This window comes from Centruroides sculpturatus, unplaced genomic scaffold (assembly GCF_000671375.1).
Source record: "Centruroides sculpturatus isolate CEXI.00-Female unplaced genomic scaffold, Cexi_2.0 scaffold20, whole genome shotgun sequence".
Classification (NCBI taxonomy): domain Eukaryota; kingdom Metazoa; phylum Arthropoda; class Arachnida; order Scorpiones; family Buthidae; genus Centruroides; species Centruroides sculpturatus.
Window position 1 is genome coordinate 123295 of NW_019384333.1, and position 27290 is coordinate 150584.

The 27290-nt window shown below is 28.1% G+C and overlaps 2 protein-coding genes across 3 annotated transcripts in view; both read left to right on the top strand.

The window, feature by feature from the left end:
- LOC111630688 (low-density lipoprotein receptor-related protein 1-like) overlaps positions 1–24965 on the top strand; it is a 138289-nt gene extending 113324 nt beyond the window's left edge. The window contains exons 30-39 of one of the 2 annotated variants that reach the window (XM_023374831.1): positions 831–978; positions 3946–4042; positions 4577–4708; positions 8087–8187; positions 8282–8408; positions 9724–9901; positions 13677–13798; positions 17961–18257; positions 20807–20935; positions 24647–24828. In XM_023374831.1, the coding sequence (XP_023230599.1) occupies positions 831–978; positions 3946–4042; positions 4577–4708; positions 8087–8187; positions 8282–8408; positions 9724–9901; positions 13677–13798; positions 17961–18257; positions 20807–20935; positions 24647–24813 (1498 nt within the window). In that variant the 3' untranslated portion in view covers positions 24814–24828. Of the gene's footprint in view, positions 1–830; positions 979–3945; positions 4043–4576; positions 4709–8086; positions 8188–8281; positions 8409–9723; positions 9902–13676; positions 13799–17960; positions 18258–20806; positions 20936–24646 lie in introns of both variants that reach the window. The other variant, XM_023374839.1, reaches the window with a different exon arrangement.
- On the top strand, positions 5712–7492 carry LOC111630700 (histone-lysine N-methyltransferase SETMAR-like). The gene has a single exon (XM_023374848.1). It carries the CDS (start codon positions 6244–6246, stop codon positions 7291–7293), a length of 1050 nt encoding a protein of 349 aa, XP_023230616.1. The 5' UTR covers positions 5712–6243; the 3' UTR covers positions 7294–7492.
- Positions 24966–27290: the final 2325 nt, after the last annotated feature.

Sequence of the window (27290 nt, forward strand, 5' to 3'; positions counted from 1 at the left end):
AAATGTTTGAAGTAAATTTAACTAAATTATTAAAAGAGAAATTTTTAATATTATCTAATAAAAATGCTCATATACAAACCAAATCTTGTATTTATTACAGAAAATAAGAATCAGAAATATATAATTAGAGTATGAACATATATTTTTGAGGCATTTATGTAATTTTTAAATTTAGTAGAACATGCATTATAATGAATGTTTACAAAACTTGGCACCATTCTAATAAAATAAAAACAAATAAATAAGTATATTCCTAAAGTTGAAGTAACAATAAACATTTAATTAGAAACATTTTAAACTATCTTTTGATCATCTTCAGATAAAAGAATACAATAAACAGAATAGAACTTTTTTACATTTAAAATTATAATTTTTCTGAGTGAACAATACATACATTAAGAATCTTGAAATCTAATATATAGAATTGTAGATACAGTATTTATTAAATTTGAAAAGTTTACACTATCGATTTTATGTGAAGTTTTTTGTTTTTTTTTATAAAGTGAATAAATCGATTTTAATAAAATACTTATATAATTGTGTGCAAAGTGGGCTTAGATAGAGTTGGCTGAATATTACATAATGGAAAGGTAAAATGCAGACACCTTAATAATTCAGGGAACAATGCCATAATTGATCAGGCAATGTCAGGGAATTAAAGATGGAATTACCTGTATGGACCCTATTATGAAAAAAAAATCAGTATATTAAGAGAGAGAGGTTTATTTTGGAAGGAAATTTAATTATAACTAGTATGTTCAGATTTATTTAGTATAGAAGAGGAACTTAAAATTTATTAAGTTCATGATTAAGTTATTTTATCATTTCAGATCAGATTCTATTCATAGTACAAAATATGATGGAACCGATCACCATGAAATACTTCGTGGACATGAAACATTATCTCATCCATTTGCAATTGCACTTTTTGATAATTATGTATATTGGACAGACTGGAGAACCAATTCTGTTATCAGAGTAAATATTAATGAAATTCTTTTTAAATTTAATTTTTAATCTTAATCAATTTTTTTCAAACAACAATTTATGCCATCAAGTAAAGTAATTTATTGATGCTTAAAAAGATGTTGTTTCGTAAGGATTTTTAAAACATTATGAGAATGATATTGACAAAATTGTGGTAAATAATAGAATACTTTAAGATGCATACAACACCAAAATATAATTTTTGACTGAGTGAAAATTAAGTAAAAAATAAAAAGTGATTTTCTTTAACATTATGTCTATAGAAAATTTTTTATTTTTAAACATTTATTTGAACTTCTTCCAACCTAAATAATAAAATGAAAATTGATTAATGAAATAAAGACAATTAGTAAATGTTTTTGAGATAGGTGAGAACATGTGCCTGCAAGAGAGTAAGATGAATTCAATGTTAAAAATAGTTAAAGTTTTTTAGGATGTAGGAGTGAAATTGAGTTGATTTCCATTGATTATCATTAGAAATATATTTTATTGAGTGGAAGAATTTCTATTATTAGACATTTCTTGAGCCTAAACATTAAAAACATTAGAACATTTTTAAAAATTTTGAAAATTTTTCAAATTCCAAATTTTTTACTTTCTTCTTGCATGCACACATCCTCATCTATCTCATATTTGCTAATTGTTCTTAATCTATACTAATATTATAAAGAGGTAATGTTTGTAAGTATTATGTAAGTTTATATGCAGCAGGTAATCTCCGAAACTACTCATCTGATTTCAAAAATTCTTTCACCAATATTTAGAATGGAACTTCAGGGTGGACATAGGCTGTATATTTTTCCGTTAAACATGGGAGATGAACAGTTCTTTACGATAAGCCTTCCCCGTAAGGCTTACCGTAAAGAACTCTGCTTCTACTTATACTATTTTAGATGCTGTGTTTTGCGTTTTTGATTGCATTTTAATAGGGTACATCAACAGAATGTACACTAAGAAGGGATTTTTCAATATTCCCCCCGCGGGGGAGAGGGACAGGATTAAGGCTTACTGTGAAGAACTTGGCTTCTATTATACTATTTTAGATGCGGGTTTTTGCGTTTTTGAATAGGGTACGTCAACAGAATGTACATAAGAAGGGATTTTTTGATATTTCCCCCGCGAGGGAGAGAAACAGGATTAAGGCTTACTGTGAAGAACTTGACTTCTATTATATTATTTTAGATGCGAGTTTTTGTGTTTTTGGTTGCGTTTTAATAGGGTACGTCAAGAAAATGTACACTAAGAAGGAATTTTTTGAAAAATTCCCCTTAGTGTTATACAAAGGAAGTTTATAGGGAAGTGTTATACATTTATAATAGATACATTTTGAGCCACAACAAGGCATGGCGGGGTCTGCTAGTATGTTATAAAATCCTTAAGAAATGATGTCCTTTGTTACTCGTAAGTATTAAGCACAATGCTTAAATTTTTAAAGTTTTGTTTTTACTGCAAAAACTAAGATTCATTTTAGTGAAAATTAATTTTTATAGGAAATATTGTTTTAATACTTTTCAATCGTGCTTTAATCGAGCTTTTCTTCTGACTGCTGCTTATCTATATCTATATCTATACTAATATACGTGGTACGATCCAAAAGTTCAAGGACTGCAGTAATGTATGACGACAAAAGCATGTATTTAAAGTTACAGCGTATGAAATNACATATAAAATACAGTTATTCAAACATATCAAAAGCTTCTATCAGTTTTTAGGGTATGCTAACAGGAGTTACAAGCATTAAAACACTGAAATATTCTGATATAATTCCATCTGCATAAAATATGTAGGTTTATCACATTGAATCAGTAATAAATGAAATAAAATTTTTGTTTGATTAATAGTTAAGATAGATTACAAGCCAACCAATGTCGTATGTTATCGGGCTAGATATCAGCTATAATACTAATAAATTATGAAACAATTTTGTACTAGAGGGAGACATTTAGGCACCATCTCTTAATAAATTTAATAATTATAATTTTTAATTAAATAATTTAGACTACTGGAAGAAAAGGTCTGGGTAGTGTAATTGGCAACGCATCTGCATAGTAAGCAGGAGTTGCAGGTTTGAGTCCTGCTCTGGCCAATTCTTTTCTTCCAGTAGCTTAAATTATTTAATTAAAAATTATAATTATTAAATTTATTAAGAGATGGTGCCTAATATCTCCCTCTAGTACCAAATTGTTTCATAATTTATTAGGATTATAGCTGATATGTAGCCCAATAACATATGGCATTGGTTGGCTTGTAGTTTATAATGTATTGGGTTGTAATGTTGTTATTTGTTTAGTTAAAATAAATATTTGAAATTATAAAATTATTTAAATAATAGAAAGATTTATTTTATTAACCGGATTATTATTATTTTTTTTGTTTGTTCAGTTTTATACTTCTATGCATTTGTAGCTAGAACTATATTAAGATGATCAATACAAAACCTTCCTCACTTATTTCTAGCCGTTTATACACAAGTATGGACGTTTTCGGCCTTCTTAATAGGCTTTCTTCAGGTCTATTACTATTATTCACCTGAAGAAGGCCTATTCTAGTAATAGGCCTTCTTCAGGTGAAGGCCTATTACTAGAAATAAGTGAGGAAGGTTTTGTATTGATCATTTCAGTTTTATTAATAATTTTTAGATTAGAATAAATATTGAATTAAAATAAATAAAAGTTTGATAATTTTATTTTAATTTTAGAATTACTAGCAAAAACTGAAAATAATTGGTTTATTCATTTTAATTTATATATTTTTGAAATTTTTTTGTCTCAATTGTTATATTCTGAAAATAAGCTTGATTTAAAAGAATAAATTTTTAACTGTTTTGAATAACCTGAGCTTTGTCTTCAGAACATAACACAATTAATTTTAAATTTAGTTAAAATGAATATTAGAATATTTTTAATTATTATATTTTGTGTTGGAGATGTAAAAAATTAACAGTGTGATAATTAATAGGCTAATAAATGGAATGGAACTGATGTAAGAATTGTTCAACGAGCTATTACTCAACCTTTTGATATTCAAGTATTTCATCCTTCTAGACAGCCCAGAGGTAAGAAAATTTTATTTACTAAATATTATTTTCTAATATCAAAATACAACATATACAAAAGTTTTGTTTTGAAAGGAAATTTACTAAGAAAATTGCGTCTTAAATTTTATTTATTAAGTTATTGTTAAATGTTTAATTTTGATTTTGTTCAAATCTTATTATTTTTTATATTCTCATGAGCAGAGCTTGATTTCAAAAAAAAAAAAAATTACCTTGTGCATGAAATTTAATATAAGCCCTGCCCCACTCTCATTACAATTTTAAAACTAAAATCTCTCTCTCTCACTGTTTATCTCATTCTCTTTTCCCCATAGAGCCTGCAAATGCCTCCCAATAAATGGATGTGTAGTTTGTTTTCTGTAGTTAATCCAGCTCTGTTTATGAGAACTGAAAATGATAATAGGATTTTGAAATCTTTTTTTTTCCTCCTCGTAACAAACATGATATTTTATGTATTTTTTAATATTTATATCAGAATTTTAATATTTAATTTTATTTAATTTTAGTAAATTTGTTAATAAAATTATTTTTAAGGAAATAAAGTTAACCCATGTGCTATTAATAATGGTGGATGCTCTCATCTCTGTGTTTTAAGTTTTAACAATACTCATCGATGTCATTGCCCTCATGTTACACAATTAGCTAAAGATGGCAAAACTTGTTTAAGTGAGTACTTTTTAATTTATTAATTATTTATTTATTATAAATTAGAAATATACAAACCCATTACTTCTGATATATCTCTGCTTCAACACACAATTAATGTATGTGGGAGCTACTGGACACACTTTACTACAAAGAATTAAGGAACACAAATGTTAAAAAAAAAACTTAACATTATGGTCTTAGTGGTTTATGCCTCCCAGCAGGATGTATGGATAAAATGGGATGAGGCTAAGATCATTAGGCCATCCAAGAGCTTTAATTCCATCAAGTTATTGGAGCTATTAGAAATTTTTAAAGCTAATAGAAACACTTTTGTATCCATCATAGGGATGCTAACATGTTATTGATGGCATGGAAATTTATATATTAGCTTTAACTTGTCTCCTAATAATTGTTTACTGTTATTGTCATTTTTATTTTATTTTTGTTTCATTTGTTTGCTTGTATTTGTTTTTATGTTTTGATTATAATATGTATTTATTTATTTTTTATATCCTTTATATTTGAATTGTATGAATGTTCTATTGATTTAGAATGTTCTTCCCATTTAATTTAAATTATTTCTGTTATATTTAATGTTTTTTTGAATGTACTTTTTGTTTGTTTTCATTTAAGTTTGCTGTTCCAACTGAAGAAGGCCTACGGAAGTGGTCGAAAACAGTTTTGGTTAATTAAATATATTGCTGGAATCATATATCTTGTGATATGATTCCAGCAATATATTTAATTAACCAAAATTGTCATATTTAATTGCTTTTTTTTTCAGTTTGTAACATCTGTTAATGATTGATTCTATTTCTCATTTTATTATTGTAAAATCAATTTCATCAACTTAATTATCTCATTTCTGACTTCTGATTTTCTAACATTGAGTTCAGATGCAATGATGTTACTTTTTTTTTTTTTTTTTTTTGTAATTTTTCACGACTTAAAAGCTATTAATATGAGGTATTTTATCAAAAAATAACTTACTATTGTTCTTTACAGTTTTGACTGCTTTTAATTATTGATAAAATTTTGTTATTGAATTTGATACTGCATTTAGTTTACTAACTTATTTAAATGAACCACTAAATTATTAAACTTTTCCTCAAAATACATATAAAAACTGTCAGACATGTTCTCACATGCATCCTCCTGTTCCTTGTTGAAATAGCATCAAATTTCAGCATTTTAAAACCAGGTTTACTTGGTGAATGAACTCTCTTTCCTGAAGTTTTCAACATCCTATGACTTATCATCAGTGAAGGTCTCTCTACTGGTCCAGGATTTTGCTCAGTTTCACTTATAAATAGTAATACTAGAATCAGATCCAACAAAAATGATCTGTCGATTTCCCATATACATTCTCATCTACGTGGGTCGTTCAATAAGTCCTTAGAAAATCCAATAGATGGCGCTTGTAGCCTCAAAAATGGCGCGTTTTTTGTAAGCATGATGTTTCACTAGACAGTTGTGAAAATCTCAGTCATATCCATGATATGGTTTAATTTTTATTGTCAATTGAAGCAAGAAACTTTTGTTTATTTAGAAAAATGGAAAAAAGTGAGTTTCGAGCGGTGATTAAACACTTATATTTAAAAGGCTTAACACCAAAAGAGATCAAAGCTGAGTTGGATGAAGTTCATGGCACATCTGCTCCTGTGTTTGCAACTGTTTACAATTGGGTAAATGAGTTCAAACGTGGTCGTACATCCACAAAAGATGAACATCGTTCGGGACGTCCAGTGGAAGTGACTACTCCCGAAATGATTGACAAAATCCACGATATGGTTTTGAGTGATCGACGAATCAAAGTGCGTGAAATAGTTGAGGCCACAGGCATATCACAAGGTACAGTGTTTTCAATTTTGCACGAAAAATTGGGTGTGAAAAAAATCTCGGCAAGATGGGTGCCGCGTTTGCTCTCAGTGGAGAATAAACGTAATCGTGTGGTCGACTCTGAGGCAATTTTGGCACTTTTTCGTCGCAATCCTGACGAGTTTCTGCGTCGATACATAACTGTGGACGAAACATGGATACACTATTATACTCCAGAGACCAAAGAACAGTCAAAACAGTGGGTTTTTGAAGGCGAAAGGGCTCCAAAGAAGGCGAAGACAGTGAAATCGGCCGGGAAGGTGATGGCCACGGTTTTTTGGGATACACGCGGAATCATCTACACCGATTACTTGGAAAAAGGAAAAACAATAACTGGAGAGTATTATGCATCATTATTGCACCGGTTGAGCGAAGAAATCAAGGAAAAACGTCCTCATTTGAAAAAGAAAAAGATCCTCTTCCATCAAGACAATGCACGGGTGCACACCTGTGCAGTTTCAATGGCCAAAATCACGGAATTAAAGTTTGAATTATTACCACATCCACCGTATTCACCGGATTTGGCCCCCAGTGACTTTTTTTTATTTCCAAATTTAAAAAAATGGCTTGGTGGACAACGATTCACGTCAAACGAGATGGTCATTGCCCAAACAAATGCCTATTTTGAGGACCTTCCGAAATCTTACTTTTTAGATGGCTTAAAAAAGTTGGAGAAACGCTTGGAAAAGTGTATAGAGCTTAAAGGAGATTATGTTGAAAAATAAAAAAAAATCTACCTAAAATAATTTGTTTTTCTATCTTTTTCTAAGGACTTATTGAACGACCCTTGTATTTCAAACAGCAGTTTACTAAATATACCTTTATGTTAACTCAGCAAAGAAACACACCAATAGCAATCACTGCAAACAGCACATTTGGTACTAAAATATTAAATATATTTTATATAATGTGTATATATATGTATATATTATCTATATAAATATTTATAGTAATAAAATAAACTTTATTTTATTATGTACAATTATTTTGAATATTTGATAAAATAATTTATATTTGTATTATATTACATGTTTTAAGAAATTTCAAGAAAATATGTACAGTTAGTTTTTTTTAATATGGTCTTATAAAACAATAACTAAAGCTGATGGAAGGTTTGAGATTATATTTCAATTTAATTTTATTTGGATGTAATAATTTTTTATTGTAATTTTTATTTTCCATAATTCAGTCAGAGCTGCAGTATTATTTTTAAGTTTTAGTATATTTATCTTATATTGACTTATATTGTATTACATAGTTCTATTCTCTTATTTCAAATTAAAATTATTGTAAAACCATTTAATATTAGTGTTCATAATAAGGATTATTTAACATAATTTTGATTTTAACTTTTTTTATATTTTATAGAATTTTTAATATATTTATTATATTTATTCATTGGTACAGCTGAAATTTTGAAAAATTATCAGACTGTACTTTTAATAATAATTATTTTGAATTACAATAGTCAACATGCTTAATCATTAAATTAGAACTGATTATATATTTTACTTTCAGAAAATGAAAGAGTTCTTCTATTTTCTCGTCCAAATGAAATTAGAGGAGTTGATCTTGATATGCCCTATTATCATATTATTCCTCCTTTCAGTTTACCTAAGGTTTGTCTTAAAGAATTAAAATTTCATAAAAAAAATATTATAAGAATATAAGATTAATTACAAGACAAATGATTTTTTGTTTTTTAAAAAATAGGTTATTAATGCAACTGAAATAGATTTTGATGCAAGAGAACATCAGATATACTGGGCAGATACACATTTGAATGAAATTAAAAGAGCTGCTTTGACAGGCATAATTATGGATACTATTATTGATATGAGTAAGTAGAAAATAAAATAGTAATTTATTGATATTGATTAAAAAAAAGTTCTTTTATAAATTCAGTTAATATTTCAATTTTATATTTTAAAACAGTAACATAAAAGTTTGTCTGAATAAAAAAATCAATCATTTATGTATTATAATGATTTTATAGTAATTAATTAATTTTTAACAATTTCAAAAATTTGTTTATCTAAGCTTAAATTATTTATTTATTTTATAATAACTATAACCCGGGGCAGATTTAGGGGTATGCAACATAACTGTATCCCCTTTTGAGGGATTTTCTCAAGTAAAGCCAAGTACAGTACCTCAGGTAGTAAAAAGTTTTGTAAGACATATGGTTTTCTTTCTGACTACTTCCTAAAGATTTCTTGATCTAATGTTGTCTGTAAAACATTATAATTAAAAATCAATCAAAATGATTAACAGATAATTTTTGATTATTATTGTTTATTCATTTGAGATTTTGAGGTGTTTATTCATTTGAGTTTTTGAGGTGTGGCTAATTTGTTTGAACAGTGGATGAAAGCCCACTTTACTAGGGCTGTAAACGCTGTTTTACAACTAAAAGGATCATTTAAGCTGATTGGGATAAAGAAGAGTTAATATTCCAATTGCTGCCTTTGGTACTGAGCATACAAGTTCTGTTCATTGTTTTGGCTGCTCCTTTGTTTCTGATGTGTAGTGGTGGGCCCAAGTCTCTCTGTGGTAACAAATCTGTGCAGAAATTCAATTGCATTTTTCTTGAAATGATTCAGACACACTTAAGAAATTTGACTGGAATGCATTTTTGCTCAATTGTTAACAAACTTGACACTCATCTTGAGGCTAGTCTTTTTGTATGTATGTATGTATGTGTGTGTATGTGTTTTCAACCAATATGATATATATATACACACACATCACATCACATCATATTCCTATAGAAACTAATTTTTTCTACAACAACTATTTGATTTTTAATTGCTATCATAAAATAGTTTTTTTTTTCATAAAATTTAACACCAGTTTAATATGTTTAAGTGAAATGTAAGATTTATGAAACTCAAATCTTAACATATAACCAGATACAGATTTATCTATTTTGAAGACATTATTTAGGAAACGATTTTGAATCATTTCAAGCTGAGTCAAAAAATTTAGATAGCAAGAAAAGATCAATAATTAATAACAAACATTACAATGAATATACAAATGACTGGAAAATAATAGTAAAAGAATTTAACATTTTATGTATGAATATACATCATTACACTATATGTTGCAAATTCAATATTGATTTAAATAATGTGTAAAAATTTTACTTTCAGTTATTGTAAAACCATATGGATTTGCAATTGACTGGGTATCTCGAAATATTTTTGTGACATCTCAGGAAGGAACAAAATCTCATATATATGCCTGCAGTTTAAACGGAGAATATTTAACAGACATCATTAATACTGATATTTATGATATTCGATCTTTGGTTGTTCATCCTTTTCAAGGGTAAGTATAATTATGTATGCTATTAATATTTTTATATTAAAATGTTATTCATTGATTTGTCTTAAAATTCTCTAAAATTAATAATTTATTTTCCTCCTTTTGCATTTATAATATATTAAGGCAGAAAATGATAATTTTGAAGAATAATCTGTTTAAGTAACTTATTGTTTATAAGTTTATTACATTTTATTAAATTTAGCATAATATAAATATATAGATTAAGTAAAGTTAGTTTAAAAGATTGCATAATTATGTTATAAAGATTTTTTTTTATATGTTTTATATAATATGTTGTTATTTATATTATATCTATTTATGTTTTGATGTAACATATAGAGAAAACATATAAAAAGATTATTATTATTTTTTGAATAAAATGTATTTATTAAATTATTGTTGTAACTTTTAATATTAAAAGAAATGTTTTACAATCTTCAAATAATGTTAATAATTTTGCCACGTCTTGTTCAATAGTGAGGTTGTGTCTGAAGTTTTCATCTCTAAAATGTTTACGTCACATCTTGAGCGCTGCTTACAAGATAGCAGTGCATGACATTTGACGTTCACATTTTAGAGGTGAAAACTTTTGGCTGCAACCTGTCTAATGAATAAAATTAGAGTCAGAAATTCTTGCATATCATAAACCTTAAATAAATTTAACTAATTAAACTTTTACTAAGCTTGGATAATTTAAAGGTGTTGATAAACTATTTGTAAGAATAATTTCTGTTCAAATGTACCAGAAAATTTTGAGACCTAAGAAGTTTACTTATTTATTATTTTTAAATTTATTTTAAGTAAAATGTTTAGATGATTATTTTTATTGTGATACTTCAAAAAGACTTGTTTTAAAATTCATTTATTTTTAAAATTCTTCTTTTAGAATTTATGTTCATTGGAGTAACTCAAAAAATATGCATCCTACAAAAAAGTTCATTAAATCAAAAGTGTTGGACTTCAAGAAGGCCACAAGATGGGGTTATTGGTTTTATTGTAGATGTTGCTATAATCAATGAAAACAGGATCACTTTCATTTTCTTAAATGGGAACCCCATTTTTTATTGCATATTATAATTTTACATCAAAAACAAAAACTTTTATCTAAAACACTTTTTCAAAAGATACACTTAGAAGTTATGAATGTTTGAAGTTTAATGCAGCTGCACACTGTGCAAGCATGAATCTGTGGACCTGTAAAGTTTAGTGAAAAAAGAAAGAAAAATACTAAAAATTTATTACTATTATTAATTGGAGGCATCAATATCTTCTCTTTATCACAAGCTTGATGGTTTTAACATGTTATGGTGCTAGTGTGACGTTTTGGGTTGGCACTTCTTTAGTGCCCTGTCAGGATTGACACCACTGTGTTTATTGGAACACGGAAGCTGAGACGGCAATTTCCATGTCACACTGTTGCGCAAGCGATCCTGTAAGTGATCAGACGGATTCATAATGTCAGCTGATCAAGAGACAGCATGTTGAAGAGACTCGAACTACAGTTAACACTTGACAAGGATTTAATTAAAAATAAATTGGATAAGATACAGAGGTTCTAAAGTTGGTTGCGGAGAGAGCGAGTTCACATAAGGTTCGCATGGTGATAAATACCTTTGGTAATAGATATCCCGATCAGGGTTGTGTCGAATCAGAGAATCAGGTAATAGTTCTTTTTATAGGCTTTTTCAGGATTCGTCCAAGGGTGAAATATCCAATCAAAATGTTCCGTTAAAATATCCAGGCTCTATTGTGCACTAACACAAAAAAAATGGTTGTTGATAAAGGTTATCCTATGGAATGGGTGACAACTTTTTCCTTCTCAAGGACTAAAACGGCGACTGACTTTTTTTCGGCTGTCTCTGGCGATATTCATGGATGATATCGGCCATGCAGAGGCTAATAGTTCACGAGAAAGCATCATGCTGCCTTCGAGAAAATGTAACGGGAGACTTTCTCAGGTAGCTATGAACAACAATCGTTACGTCTCTCGAATAATGTTAATATTAAAGACTAGTGCTAATATAGGAATTTTTTTCTACCTCACACTAGTATTAGTTCATTATTTATAGAAAAATAATGATTTCACCAAATACTAATAGTTTCCTAATGTTTTAGCATTTTTATTTATATATTTATTTATTGAACTTCACAGAGATCAACAGTCAAGCATGGGAGTGATATGATGGTTATGTAAAAGTTCAAATGTTCACAACTTCTGATAAGTGCATCTTTTGAAGAAAATGTTTTAGATAAAAGTTTGGTTTGTACATAATCATAATATACATTAAAAGTAAGAGTTTCCATTTAAGGAATCTAAGCTGATTTCATTCTCATTGATTGTAGCACCATTTACGATGAAACCAATAACCCCATCTTGTAACATTCTTGAAGTTTAATACTTTTGGATTAAAGAATTTTTTTGTAGGATTCATATTTTCATGAGTTTATTCCAGTGAATTGATTAAAATGACTCATCCTATATATGTCACACAAGTCTAAACTTTTTAAATTTGAAGATTGATTCACGCATATTTTTGAACTAAAGATAGTTTTTATAATTTTCAATTTGGAAATGATCAATTTTAAACTTAATTTAGTGCATTTTAGTAAAATGGTATAACAATTATTTATACATTTATGAAAAGTCCTAGACTAAAATATTGAATTTTTAAACTTTGGCAGACATTTGCATTATATCATAGTATTGCAGAATTCTGGGATCTGTAATCACAGGTAATAAATTGTTGGCTTAGGCCAAGATTTGGTGACCTATGACTACAGAACATCATGTAGCTTTTTGAGAATAATATTCAGCTTAATTAAGAATGTTCACACTCCTGCATGTAGGTCTCAATTACTAAGATAGACCAGTAGCTAGTAAAGTATTACATCTTAATGAAATGCTTATTACTAGGTGTGTGTGTGTGTGTGTGTGTGTGTGTGTGTGTGTGTGTGTGTGTGTGTGTGTGTGTGTATGTATTTGTATAGCACACTATTTTTTTTTGTCAATAGCTATTCTTCTTTAATTTCACAGAATCAATTTTTGTGAACTTACTTTTGCATCAATGGAAATATTCTTTACATTGTTTGTAGTCATTACCAGTGTAAAATCTGTACCTGTGTTTTAAAAAATCATGTCCAGTAGATGTATAGTTAGGAAAGTGGAGGAAAGTTTTGAAGGAAAGTGAAGAGAAACAAAACATGAAAGTATAATTTGGAATATAGTCAACTGTAATGAAATTAATTTTAAATAAGGCAGTAATAAGAGAATTCTATACTTCAATGATTAAATATGCAAAATTTGTCAGAATATGAAAATACATAAAAAGAAATTAGTGATAATGAAAAGATAAAAAAAAAGAAAAAAAACATAACAGCAACACAACTGGTAATGAAGATAGATTATAGCAATCTATAACAATACAAAGATGCTGCTACAGATTGCTGTAGGCAGTTTGTTATTACTTCATTTAAATTTTTAAAATAAATATTTACTAAATAACATCTCATGTCAAGTATGTTTTAGTTACTTGACTTTTTTTAAAAAATGATTACTGCAACATGTATTATATTTTCAATTTAAAATATAAATTATAAGTATAATTAATAGTTTTTCAATCATTTTTCATTTATGTATCAATACCAGTTTTTTCAAATTTTGAGAAGTTCTTACAAAATAAAAAGATTGCTTACTTCTGTTCTAAATTATTTTATTTGAACATTTATATATATTTGTATTTTTTTTCTTCTTATTATTTTTTATTTATTCATTTTTCAGCTTAATCCTCTGGGCAGATCATGGTTCAAATGACTATACTATAAATATTGCAAATATGGATGGAAGCAATAGAAGAGTATTAACTTCACAAGAAAATAATTCTAATTTAATCTCACCAATGAGTATGTATTATAAAATTTATGATTATTGATGATGAAACAAATAAAATTAAATGCATATTTAAATTAAAACAATGATAAAATTTGTATAAATATGATAACAGATTTTAATCTGTTATAAAGATTCAATTTTGAGTTTTTTTTCATAGGATGCATTATAGGATGTATTTAAATGCTTTAATGATATAATGCATATATAAATTTATAATTAATAATGAAGATATGAAAATTTGAAAGGGTTGGGCATTATCTTGCTAGAAAACTATGTTGGGTGTAGCATGCACCATTGGCCAAACCACAGGCCCCACAATTTGCATGACATAATGGTCTGCTATCAGATTATCAGAATGTGCTCCAGTGCTGTCCGCTGATTGAACATGATGCCTAGTATGAGTCCAGTGTGATGTTCTGCATAAAGGGCTGGCATGTACTGTTTCTAGGATACTGCTACACCCATCCAGGGTCGTCATTTCTCCACAGACAGAAGCAGGATTCATCTGTAAATAATTTATGATGCCATTCAGTACTCCAGTTGCAATGACTATGATACCATGTCAGGCATGCAGCTCTGTGTGAAGTGGTTAATGGCACCTCTGTTCTGGTTGCCATGCATGCAGCTTGACTTCATGTAACTTGTGAATGGTTTGGGTGGATACTGATGCACTCATTGATGGTGATAGATGGCTTCAGATGTTACATGCTGTGGCAAACAGGTCTTGATAGGCCATTTGGTGAATCTGCTGGTCTTGTAAAGTACTATATTATTTTTCTGCCTTCTACAACGATTATCGACACGACTGTGTGCTGGAAATAGCTGTTACCTAACAGGTACTTTATGCGGATTTGCGTTAACATGCCAGGCCTGGACTTTAGTATGCACTGAATTAAATAATGACAAAGTTTGTCAATAACAAATCAAAATTTAATAAAAGTTCTGGTAATAAACTATATACAAAATTTAGTAAAATTCAAATAACAATTTATTCAATGAAAGTCAATAAGAATCAACCCGACAAAACCCAAATCAATCTATTTTCTAACTTAATTCTATTCCCCTTTGGAATTCGACAAAATCAAAGACTTAATTTATGTACAATAATTCTTACGAATTAAAGATCCTAATCGTCACCTCAATATACTAGGAACCTATTTCCTCAACTCTCAAGACTTTCTCTATTCGTCGATCCACAAATCGAATAACTTCAAAATCTTGGAACTATTTGATCCTATCGGACACCTCTCTCATTCACTGCTACGAAGCTCACCAAGCTCGTTGCTATCAGAAGCTCACCTCGTCCATCTTCACTTGAGGTTCGGTCTTTATACTGTGAGGTGACGTCACAATTCTGAATGCGATCACTCCCCTCATTTACATACTTATTTGCTAACAATAAACCTTTTCTATTTGTCTGGCAGCCTATTTTCCGACAATACTCGCTAACCTTTTACATTATTCTTTTTGACAATTTTTTGAGGATGTTTTTTATTCTTTAAAGTTTAGTGCGTCCCTAAGTTGTGCTTATGGGGTCTCCCCCTCTTTTCTTGGTGCGGACTTACTTTTTTTTGCTCGGGAGCACAAGTGTGCATGAGTTTTTTCTACAGCACTTTTCTCTTGTTGGTGAGTTGGTTTCTCTTCTATTTTTAAGTTTCTAAGGTGAATGGTGAGGAAACCTTCATCCTAACAAACATAAGCCCCAAACAAAATATAATATAAAGCAAAATAAAAATTAAATAAAAATAATGCTTGGACTTGGTTCCTTACAGTCTGTGCATTTTGTCATGCGTCAGTGTGATTCACTTACTCTTTGAAATGTCTGAAGATGTTTCTGTGTTCATTGTGTCACACCTTGCTGGATGGTACTCATGTTGTGGCAACCATACACATTGATAAATTGAGGTCACACAGCTCAAGGATATGTTCCCCATTCCCCAGCTATTAATTAGTGGTATTTGGCTTGCTATAATCTTCAAGGCATTTTCTTCGCTTTTTAGAAAGTTTGACTGCTACAAAGTGTTGCAGATAACATTTACGATTCAAGCTGGTTGCTGGTCTTTATAGTCTGAAACTGAATTAATGTGCTTTCTTACCACACCGGGTTGTATATACTCCAAACCAACAACTACCTACTATTAACCAATAACTGGTGCGAAATTCTTTAAAATCGGCGAACATTTTCGATTCCCCTCCTGGGATCTTCTTCAGGCTTACTTCTTTATAGCTTTCGTTATAACCGGATTCTTTAATTCGAATGTTTTTGAAAAAATGTAACGTGCCATTTTTCGAAAAAATTTCCGAAAATGGAAGGAATCCACGTGTTATTTCAAATGTAATTTTCTAACAATGGGGAATCGTTGTGTGCATTACTTCATAAAATTTATTTTATACAATATATTATGATTTATCATCAATTAAAATTTCCATGCTGCAGAGAGATTTATTTCTTCTTTGAAATTAATGCATGCGGATTTACGATCGGCTTTAAAGATTTCCAGTGCCTCCAAAGTTCTTAGCCTGAAACTGGTTACCATATGGCCCGATGCATACATAAATTTAATCATTTGCATATCTCTGTCACCTCTTCTGGTTGCAATTTGCATGTGGCTATGTGCATTTTTTTGTAGTGTTGCAATTTCACTCTTGAGAAGTATATATGTCAAAGAATAGAATACTAATGAGAGAACAACATAGTAACATCTAGAGCTATATATTAACATTAAATGTCTGTAAATAAAATGAACGATTAAAAAATTAATATATACATATATAAAGTTTGACATTTCACTTTCATTATTTTAAAGACTCAAAAAGTTTTCTTCTTTAACAAGTCTGTAGGAAAAAATGTAATGCTTATACCGAAAAAATCCAATGAAGCCAATAAATTATGCAAGCCATGATCTGAAGTTTGGCTCATCAAACTAAAGTTGTAAATGCCTTCTTTTTCACAACCAGATGATAACATTTTTGAGTTAACTTGAGTGTTTACTTTCTGACTTCTAAACGAATTATGAAAAGTGTACAGTTAACCTTAAGTGGTCATCTAAATATATAAAATTATTTGTCCTGACTGAGTGACTGACTGACTGATTCATCATTGTCCAGTGCAAACCATTGAACCTAAAATGGTTAAATTTGGTACACAGTTAGGGTACGTCATGGAAATGCACACTAAGAAGGGATTTTTTTAATCCTCCCTGTGGAGGAGAGGGAGAGCATTAAGGCTTAACTTGAAGAATGGCTTCTACTGTACTATTTTAGATGCAATTTTTTGTTTTTAACTACGTTTAGTCTTCATTGAGTACTTAGATGTATTAAATTGATAACATTTTAGACATTGTTATAAATATTTTTATATATTTTGATTTTTTAACCAAATGTTTGAACCGTTTTAAATTTGAATTTGATGTTGCATATTGGTTCGATTATAGAAGGATTGTAAATGTTCCATAAAATTGATGATGTTGAAAATGTTTGTTTGAAGCAGTAAAATAATTCTCATCAATAACAGGTATGTGTTATACAATGATTACTGTGGTTGTCGAAGATTACTGTCAATAGTAATAACTTAAATTCCGAATGTACAATATTTACCAAATCATCCCAATCATTTGCCCAAGCAATGCCAGGTTCATTTGTTAGTTTTTTATAATTCAGTAGCATTAACTTAAGTGTTTTATAATTCATTTACAATTTACAGTGTGTCTATCATTATTTTTCCTGATCTCAACAATCTCCACATTTTATTATTTTTTTCTTTTTGTGGAAATTTGATTTCAAATCTTGATGATTTTGTACTCTGAGGGGATGGCATGATGCTGGAATCACCAATTTTGATCGAGCTTGGTGAGGTTTTAGTCCCCAATGACTGACATGTGCCAAGCAGTAAGGTGCAGTACTTAAAATTAAACAAGAAAATTGACGTTCAAATCTCAAAATTTCAAATCTCAAAACTTTTAGAATTTTTGTCATTTGTAGAGGGGCCAGTGGTTTAGTGGGGGAGTGCCAATTTCATAATTGTGAGGTAATATTGTAATGAGTATGATATAATTTTTGTTATGTAGAGTTTAATTATTTAGTGAAAAATTTGTAACTAATGATTTTTGTATAAATATAATTTATTTTTAAATAAGATTTTTAATGTGATTATTTTATTTTTTTAACATACAGGTTTAGCAATTGATTTTGAATCACAACCTAATAAACTTTATTGGGTTAATTTTGGAACAAAAACAATTCAATATGCTGATTTGGAAACCTTCATAGTCACTACATTAAATATTTCATCAGAATATCTTGACAAACCTTGTGCTCTTACTTTATATCATGACAAACTATTGTATGCGACACATGGAGATGAATCAATTCATATGATCAACAAATTAAATGGTAGTGATCATATTATTTTGAGAAACAACACAGATGAAGTTCTTGCTTTAAGGGTCTATGATGCAGCACTTCAAACAGGTAAGAGTTTGCTTGGGTGGGGAGTGTAATTATAAAACAAAATACCAAAAACAAATATTCTTCTTGTGTTGTGTTTTATTATTTAATTTTGAAAATAATAAAGTCCTTGTAAATTTCATAATTTAAATTAAACTGTTTCTTTAAGCAAAGAAAACAAACTGCATGTTTGAAGCCTAGGAAAAACTGAAAGATTTGGTTTTCTTTTCTCCTAGATTTTACGTAAGCAGTTTGTTTTCTTTGATTAAAAATTGCCTTTGGAAATGTCAATAATCTGTTGTATAGAAAATTTGTTAAATTGAAAAATGTGTCATTAGTGAAAAGAAAACACAATATGTTGTATGTTTTATTCTCCATGAAAATATTCTCGAATTCATAACAAAATAAAGAAACACGTAGGCATTTTATATGAAAAAAATCAAATAGAAGGTATAATATTTTTTAAAGAAATTGATAAAATAATGTTATGATTGAAATAAATATTCTTAAGTATTTATGAAAAAATAGTCAGTAATTTTTGTTTATATTTAAATTTAAACGAACAACCCTAATTTTATTTGAATCAAAATTTCTGTTTATAATGTGTTATGTGATGATGAAAAATATTTTTTATAGATTTGATGTACCAAAAAAATTCATTATGTGAAACAATTTTTGGATACAGATCATTTATCATGTTATAAATACACTATAATATTTGTACTGTACTTATAGCAGCCATTTGGAGACAAAAATGCAGAAACAGGTGAACAAGAAAAAAGTGTTTTTCATATTTATCAATATGAAAAATATTTTTTTATTCATCTGTCTTTCAAAATTTTGTTATGTAGAAATTTTGTTATGTAACAATTTTGTTAAACAGAGATATTTTTAAACATAAAAAAAAGATGTATTTTTAATGTTCCACAAAATTTTGTTATAAAGAGAAATTCATAATATACGGTGTGTCCAAAAAGTTACTGGACATTGAGAAATTTTTAATGGCTTATCATATATGTACAGTATTGCATACAAGACCTATAAGTTGTATGCAATACCATACATATAACTTTAATGTCATTACAAATTTCTTGATGTGCAGTAACTTTTCAGACAATGCACACTAAGAAGGGATTTTTCTAAATTCCCCTGTGGGGGAGAGGGAGAGCATTAAGACTTAACCTGAAGAATGGCTTCTACTGTACTATTTTAGATGCAATTTTTTGTTTTTAACTACGTTTAGTCTTCATTGAGTACTTAGATGTATTAAATTGATAACATTTCAGACATTGTTATAAATATTTTTATATATTTCGATTTTTTAACCAAATGTTTGAATCGTTTTAAATTCGAATTTGTTATTGCATATTGGTTCAATTATAGAACAATTGTAAATGTNCTTATAGCAGCCATTTGGAGACAAAAATGCAGAAACAGGTGAACAAGAAAAAAGTGTTTTTCATATTTATCAATATGAAAAATATTTTTTTATTCATCTGTCTTTCAAAATTTTGTTATGTAGAAATTTTGTTATGTAACAATTTTGTTAAACAGAGATATTTTTAAACATAAAAAAAAGATGTATTTTTAATGTTCCACAAAATTTTGTTATAAAGAGAAATTCATAATATACGGTGTGTCCAAAAAGTTACTGGACATTGAGAAATTTTTAATGGCTTATCATATATGTACAGTATTGCATACAAGACCTATAAGTTGTATGCAATACCATACATATAACTTTAATGTCATTACAAATTTCTTGATGTGCAGTAACTTTTCAGACATCCTTAAGGAGGTCATTATATGAAAGCTCAGCTGTTTACCATATACTGTATGACGTTCATTATATTTTAAAGTAAACTTTTGAACCGTTTTGAATATAACTCCTTAATTCTATTTTAAAATTTTAGTTAATTTTATTTTGAAATATTAATAAGAAAATCCAAAAAAAAATCAGATAAAATGAGTTTTTAAGATTTATGATTTGAAAAATATATTAATGAAAGAAAACATATTAAATTATAAATTATTCGCTGATGATACATGTAGAAATGCATTATTGTGTCCAAAATAATACAGCTTATCATATCAAGAGCTGATATCTTGATATCAAGCTGTATTAACTTTCAGCATATATATCAATAGATAAGTTAGAAAAACTATATTTCTCATGATAACAAAAGTTCTCATGTTTTATACCTATTTTAAATTTAACTATACAATTTAAAAAATAATAAAATACAAAATTAATACAAAACTGCTAATAAAAGAATAATTGTTTCTTTTTGAGCTTTTTTTTTTACATGCTTTTGTTTTTGGTATAAAAAAACTTTCACTTACATGATCTTTATTTTCTTCTTTTTATTCCAAACATATTCAATTGACTTTAATTTTGTAATATTAACCTTATACTGTTTTAATATTGCTTCAACATTTTTGTAATAGTATTTTTTTTTTTAATATTCTTATTGTAAATTTTAAATTAGTAAGAATTATCTAAGTTTATTTTTATTTAATGTTTATATGATGAATTTATTAATTTAAAATAACTCAAAATGTTTTTCCTAAAGGTGAAAATAGCTGCTCTTATAAAAATGGAAACTGTGATCATTTATGTCTTCCAATATCCAAGACTAGTCATGTTTGTAAATGTACAATTGGATTTTTTGTTTCACCAGATGATCATACAAAATGTATAGGTAAGTTTAATGTTATATAAAAATTAAAAAAAATGAAATGAATTTTGAACAGTTATCATATACAGTGGGTGATCGGTTAACGAACATAATCCGTTCCCAGGCTTTGTTCGCTATCCGAATTGTTTGTTAACCGATTATCAATTTACCATAGGTTTTAATGGAAATTTAATTAATTCGTTCTGGAGACTCCCTAAAATAAAAAATATATACTTTCTTACTACGTTTATTTATATATAATAATAAAAATACATACGTACACAGTCTTGCGTTTTTATTAGTAATGTTTTTTCAGTTTGAAAGGGTTAAAGAATCTGTTTAATGTCGATTGCTTTTCTCTCTTCTTCAGGATTTTTCGTAAGTAATTAATANCTCTTAACATGTCACAGTACTGTTATTTTATCCAAAATGGTCTGCCAACCACAACATTAGCAACAATTGCAACAGAAAATGATATACACATACTTCTCAATGAATCAAGTCTAATATACCCAATTAGATACAGGCAAGCAAAAGATAGAAATTTAATATAATCACAGTTTTTTTTTCTAAAAGAATGTTCTTTGAGATGATACGTTCTTGAAGATTTGATATTTTGAAATTATTATGATAACAGCATTTGAAATTAAGATTATAATTAATCTTAGGGCTTAATGGTGATGATATCTGTTTTTAGTTCTTTATGATTTTGATTCAAATTAGGATCATTGGGAATGTTATCTGTTTTTTGGTCATATTGTTTTTTTATTATGTCACTGAATGAAAGTGGAACTTTTGGTTTTTTTTCTGTAATAGTATATTGGTTGGAATGTGAACATAGAGAAAGTAATAGTGACACATGGGCTATATATCCATTATACATAGTCACCTTGTTGGTTCAAGTAAGTGTTTCAACATGTCACTAGATTTTGGATAACCTGAATGAAGAATGTTTATGTTTGGCTGCAGAACCAGTCTTCAACAGTGTCTTGGACTTCAGCATAATTAGCAAACCAGCAGGCCTTAAGAACTTTTTTCAGTGGCCCAAAGATGTGGTAGTTACAGGACGATGGGTTGGGGCTTTAGGGGAGGATGGTCAAAGACATTTCAACAGAAACACTACAGCAAATTCTGGCACACTGTTGCCACATGCAGGCATTCATTGTTATGCAATAGAATAACTTTGGCAAGACATTGGGTTACTTACTCTTTATGGGTATTTTGAGTTTGTGTAATATAGTGCAGTATGTGGTTGACAAATCTGTGTCATGATTGTATGCAGTTACTTTATCACATGCAAACAGCACACTAACACTTTATGACAATAGCAGCTTGCTTCCTGATATACAGTGCCATATACTGGCACAAACACAAAGCTCTGGGTATTGAAACAATGACACTAATACAAAAATCTCACTTTCATATGGGTAACCCACATAACATTTTTTAAAGCAATTTGCTATATGCTGTTTGTTTTAAACTGGAATTATTAGTTTATATCTTCTATGCATTCAAAGCTAGAACTACTTAAAATAAGTAAGACAAGATTGTCTTTTCTCAACTAATAATGATATAATAAGTATAATCAAAATATAGTGATAACAATGATTGATACAGTTACCTGAAATGATGAGTCAATTAAATAGTAATTTAATAATTCAATAATCAATATGAAATTCAGTATAATCCAAGCAATTATTAAAATTCCCAATTTAGTTTTTCTGTTATATTTGTTGCATTTAATTCAGTATTTGCATTTTGAGCTGTAGCATTTAATTATTATGATAAATATTCATACTTGAAAAATTGGATTTAATTAAGTATAAATAATGAAACAATATTAGTAATATCCAGCAATTTACTAAATAATAAGAAAAACAAACACATTCAATGATTTTTAAATGATCATCATCAGGTTAAAATAGCAGTTGAACACATATATGAAAATTCAAACATATCTTTAAACAAAAATGGAATAATTATTTCATTGGTGAAGAAGTGCAGACATCAATAATGATGTAATCAGATAGCTTTTAAAGATAAGACTTAAAATTTTAGGCACACTTTAAAGATGGACCTCTATTCTTTAGAGAATGTCTTGACATCACTGTAATTTATTGCAATGTTCTGAAAAAATAGCTTTGTAAATTATAAGTTTCTCCAGAGGTTTCAAATTGTTCCAGTTCCTAATTGGAGCAATGGCTTGATCTCTTAACATGTCAGAGTACTGTTATTTTATCCAAAATGGTCTGCCAACCACAACATTAGCAACATTTGCAACAGAAAATGATATACACATACTTCTCAATGAATCAAGTCTAATATACCCAATTAGATACAGGCAAGCAAAAGATAGAAATTTAATATAATCACAGTTTTTTTTTCTAAAAGAATGTTCTTTGAGATGATACGTTCTTGAAGATTTGATATTTTGAAATTATTATGATAACAGCATTTGAAATTAACATTATAATTAATCTTAGGGCTTAATGGTGATGATATCTGTTTTTAGTTCTTTATGATTTTGATTCAAATTAGGATCATTGGGAATGTTATCTGTTTTTTGGTCATATTGTTTTTTTATTATGTCACTGAATGAAAGTGGAACTTTTGGTTTTTTTTCTGTAATAGTATATTGGTTGGAATGTGAACATAGAGAAAGTAATAGTGACACATGGGCTATATATCCATTATACATAGTCACCTTGTTGGTTCAAGTAAGTGTTTCAACATGTCACTAGATTTTGGATAACCTGAATGAAGAATGTTTATGTTTGGCTGCAGAACCAGTCTTCAACAGTGTCTTGGACTTCAGCATAATTAGCAAACCAGCAGGCCTTAAGAACTTTTTTCAGTGGCCCAAAGATGTGGTAGTTACAGGACGATGGGTTGGGGCTTTAGGGGAGGATGGTCAAAGACATTTCAACAGAAACACTACAGCAAATTCTGGCACACTGTTGCCACATGCAGGCATTCATTGTTATGCAATAGAATAACTTTGGCAAGACATTGGGTCACTTACTCTTTATGGGTATTTTGAGTTTGTGTAATATAGTGCAGTATGTGGTTGACAAATCTGTGTCATGATTGTATGCAGTTACTTTATCACATGCAAACAGCACACTAACACTTTATGACAATAGCAGCTTGCTTCCTGATATACAGTGCCATATACTGGCACAAACACAAAGCTCTGGGTATTGAAACAATGACACTAATACAAAAATCTCACTTTCATATGGGTAACCCACATAACATTTCTTAAAGCAATTTGCTATATGTTGTTTGTTTTAAACTGGAATTATTAGTTTATATCTTCTATGCATTCAAAGCTAGAACTACTTAAAATAAGTAAGACAAAACTTTTCACACTTTGTTTCTAGCATTTTAATCACTAAGTACAAATGGTTTTGGCAGTTTTGAATGGCCTTCAGGTACAATAAGGTCAGTTGGTACCTGAAGAAGGCCATTCAAAATAGCCGAAAACATTTTGTACTTAGTGATTAAACTGTTAGAAACAAAGTGTGAAAGGTTTTGTCTTGCTTATATTAGTTTATGTCTATTGTTTTATTTCTGATTGACTGTTCTGTTTTGTCATATTGAAATACAAATATATTTTAAATATGCATGAAAATAAAAGTTACAGTATTAATAAAATAAAATTTTACATATTATTGAAAGTAGATTTTATTTTCATATTTAACTTGTTTATTATTTCTTTTTTATCTTTTACAGGAACAGAATTATTTTTGATGATTTCACTTAATTGGGTAGTGAAAGGAATATCACTTGAACCAAATGATACAAATGAAAATGTACTTGCACCTATTTCAAAAGTATTGATGGCCACTGCCATTGATTTTTATGATGGTAAGTTAAATAACCATTTCTTTCAAATCTGAAATTTTATATAGTTCAATAACATTCCGCATTACAAACAATGTACAAAAACTGTTTTATTGGAGTAAAATCTGAAACAAATACTAATTCTCAAATGCTTTTAACTGCTTCAGTCCATCATCAGATAAAGCCATAACATAAACAAAAAAGTTTACAAAAATACAAAAATAAACTGAAGTAAACATTTTAAAATTCTTTAAATTTTAAAGCAAATGAAATATTTATCTCCAGTGGAATGCCCTTAAGAACTTAAGTTTAAAAAATAATTTTTGATTATGTAATGGTATTTTTACGAATAATAATCAACATATTTTCATATAAAATTTTTTAAATCCAAAAACTAATGTCACCACCTTAATAAAGAGCTGTGTCTGTATCATTATTGACTCCTATTTCTATTTTTTTATTATTATTCAACAGCCACTGTTGAATAATAATAAAAAAATTTAGCCCATTTACTGTTGGAAGACTTCCCAAATGTTTACTAGTCTTCTTTCTAGCTTTTTCATAGATACAAGACATTCTGCATATTAATTTTCTTCTTTCCTTATCCCTTAATTCTTCTGTAATATTAGCTTCAACTCTAACTACTTTTACATCTTTTCTCATTTCTTCCAAATGTAATATTTCCAACTTATCTTTCCAACTTATAAAAATAATTTATTACAATATTAAATTAACTTTCATAATTTATTTTATTTTTATATGTTCTGTTTATTTTTATTATCAATATTTATTTTAAATTTTAAGAACTTCATTTTTTTCACACATTATAAATATAAGACAATCTTTTAATAAATTTCTCTATTAAAATAATAAAATTTAATAATTCTTAGGAGAAGATGAAATACTCATACTTGAACTATTCCACAGATTTCAAAAACAGAAAAAACATTCTTGTTAAATACTTTGAACTGGGTAATTTGGATTCTGTATTGGTTTCTTTAATACTTTACAGAGCCCAAAAAGCAGTTATTTCAAATTCTGTTATAAATAATAATTTCTCAGTTATTGTTTTAAATTCGACACCCTATTGGTTTCTTTTTATGTTACTCAACATTAATTTCTTACATTTTATGTATATATTCTAAAATTTTTAAACTTTCATAACAATAACATTTTGCTTATTTTCTTATTATCATACAATGTAGAATATCTTTATAATGTATTATAAATGACAATGACTCTAAGTATTTTTGATGATGGATATAAATTAAAAGTACTAAAGCTTATGTATTTATTTCTTATGTTGCTATATAAAGTTTATTAATTAAAGAAAATGTTTTCCATTTAATAGATAACATTTTTTATATATGAATTATTAAAAAATTGTGCTATATTAGAAAATTAAGTAAATATATTATCTGCTAATTAGCAAAGGAACAGATAAAAATACCTATGATAGTGACCAATGATCTACTGGATTATGTTGGGCTAATATATGACTACTATTTAATATTTAAATCTTAAGTAATATTGCCTAGAGGTAGGCGTTGGCCTTAATTGAAAATCAGGTTATTGGATATGTATAACCATATTGGAGTAAAGCTTTAGACAACTGAATGCAACGGAGGGCATATTATGTGGATGCTTAATTAATTCATCACCGGTTGGCCCCGTGAGTAACCAGAATGGTTATATCTACATTATTAATAGTTCTGGAGGCAAAGATTAGATGAAGATTGAGTAGCATAACTGGCAATGCATCTGCATAATATATGGTAATGGTGGATTTTAATCCTGCTCTGAGCCAATTCTTTACTTTTTCTTCCAGAACTTTCTAAATTAAATATTAAATATTAATTTATCAAGAGATCTAGACAAAATTGTGTAAGATTTAATTATAAGATAGAAGCCATATTACAGCCTAATATAATCCAGCAGATTGTTTGGTCTTAATTGAAAATCAGGTTATTAGATATTTATGTTCTTATAATAGTGAATATGTAAATTATTATTACTATTATATATATATATATTTCAAACTTTTATGCTATGTAATTCCAAAAAAATGATTACTGTCCAACAACAGTTACATGACAAAATATAGAGCATGGCAAATAGAATGCAATATTTTGATGTTATGATTAAATAATGATTATTTAGAATTAATACTTATGTATTGAAAAATTTCAAATTCTTTTATTTAAACATTAATGAAATAAATAAAAAAAAAATAGTGAAAATAGAAAACAGTACTTATACATTTAAAATTTGACAGATAATTATATATTTAGATTTATTTTTAAAGTAACAATTTTGCTACATTATTTTATATAAATATGTAACGTTTTAATGAATTTTGTAATCAGTGAAAAAAAACATTATAGTTCAAACAAATATGTATAACAGAAAAAATATATTAAAAAAGAAAATGAACAAAACTTATACTTTATTGGAGCTAAAAGATGCAGTTTTCAACTCATTTTCAGAAACATAATCATAAACTCCAATAAATTAAAGATTTAAAATTTTAAAT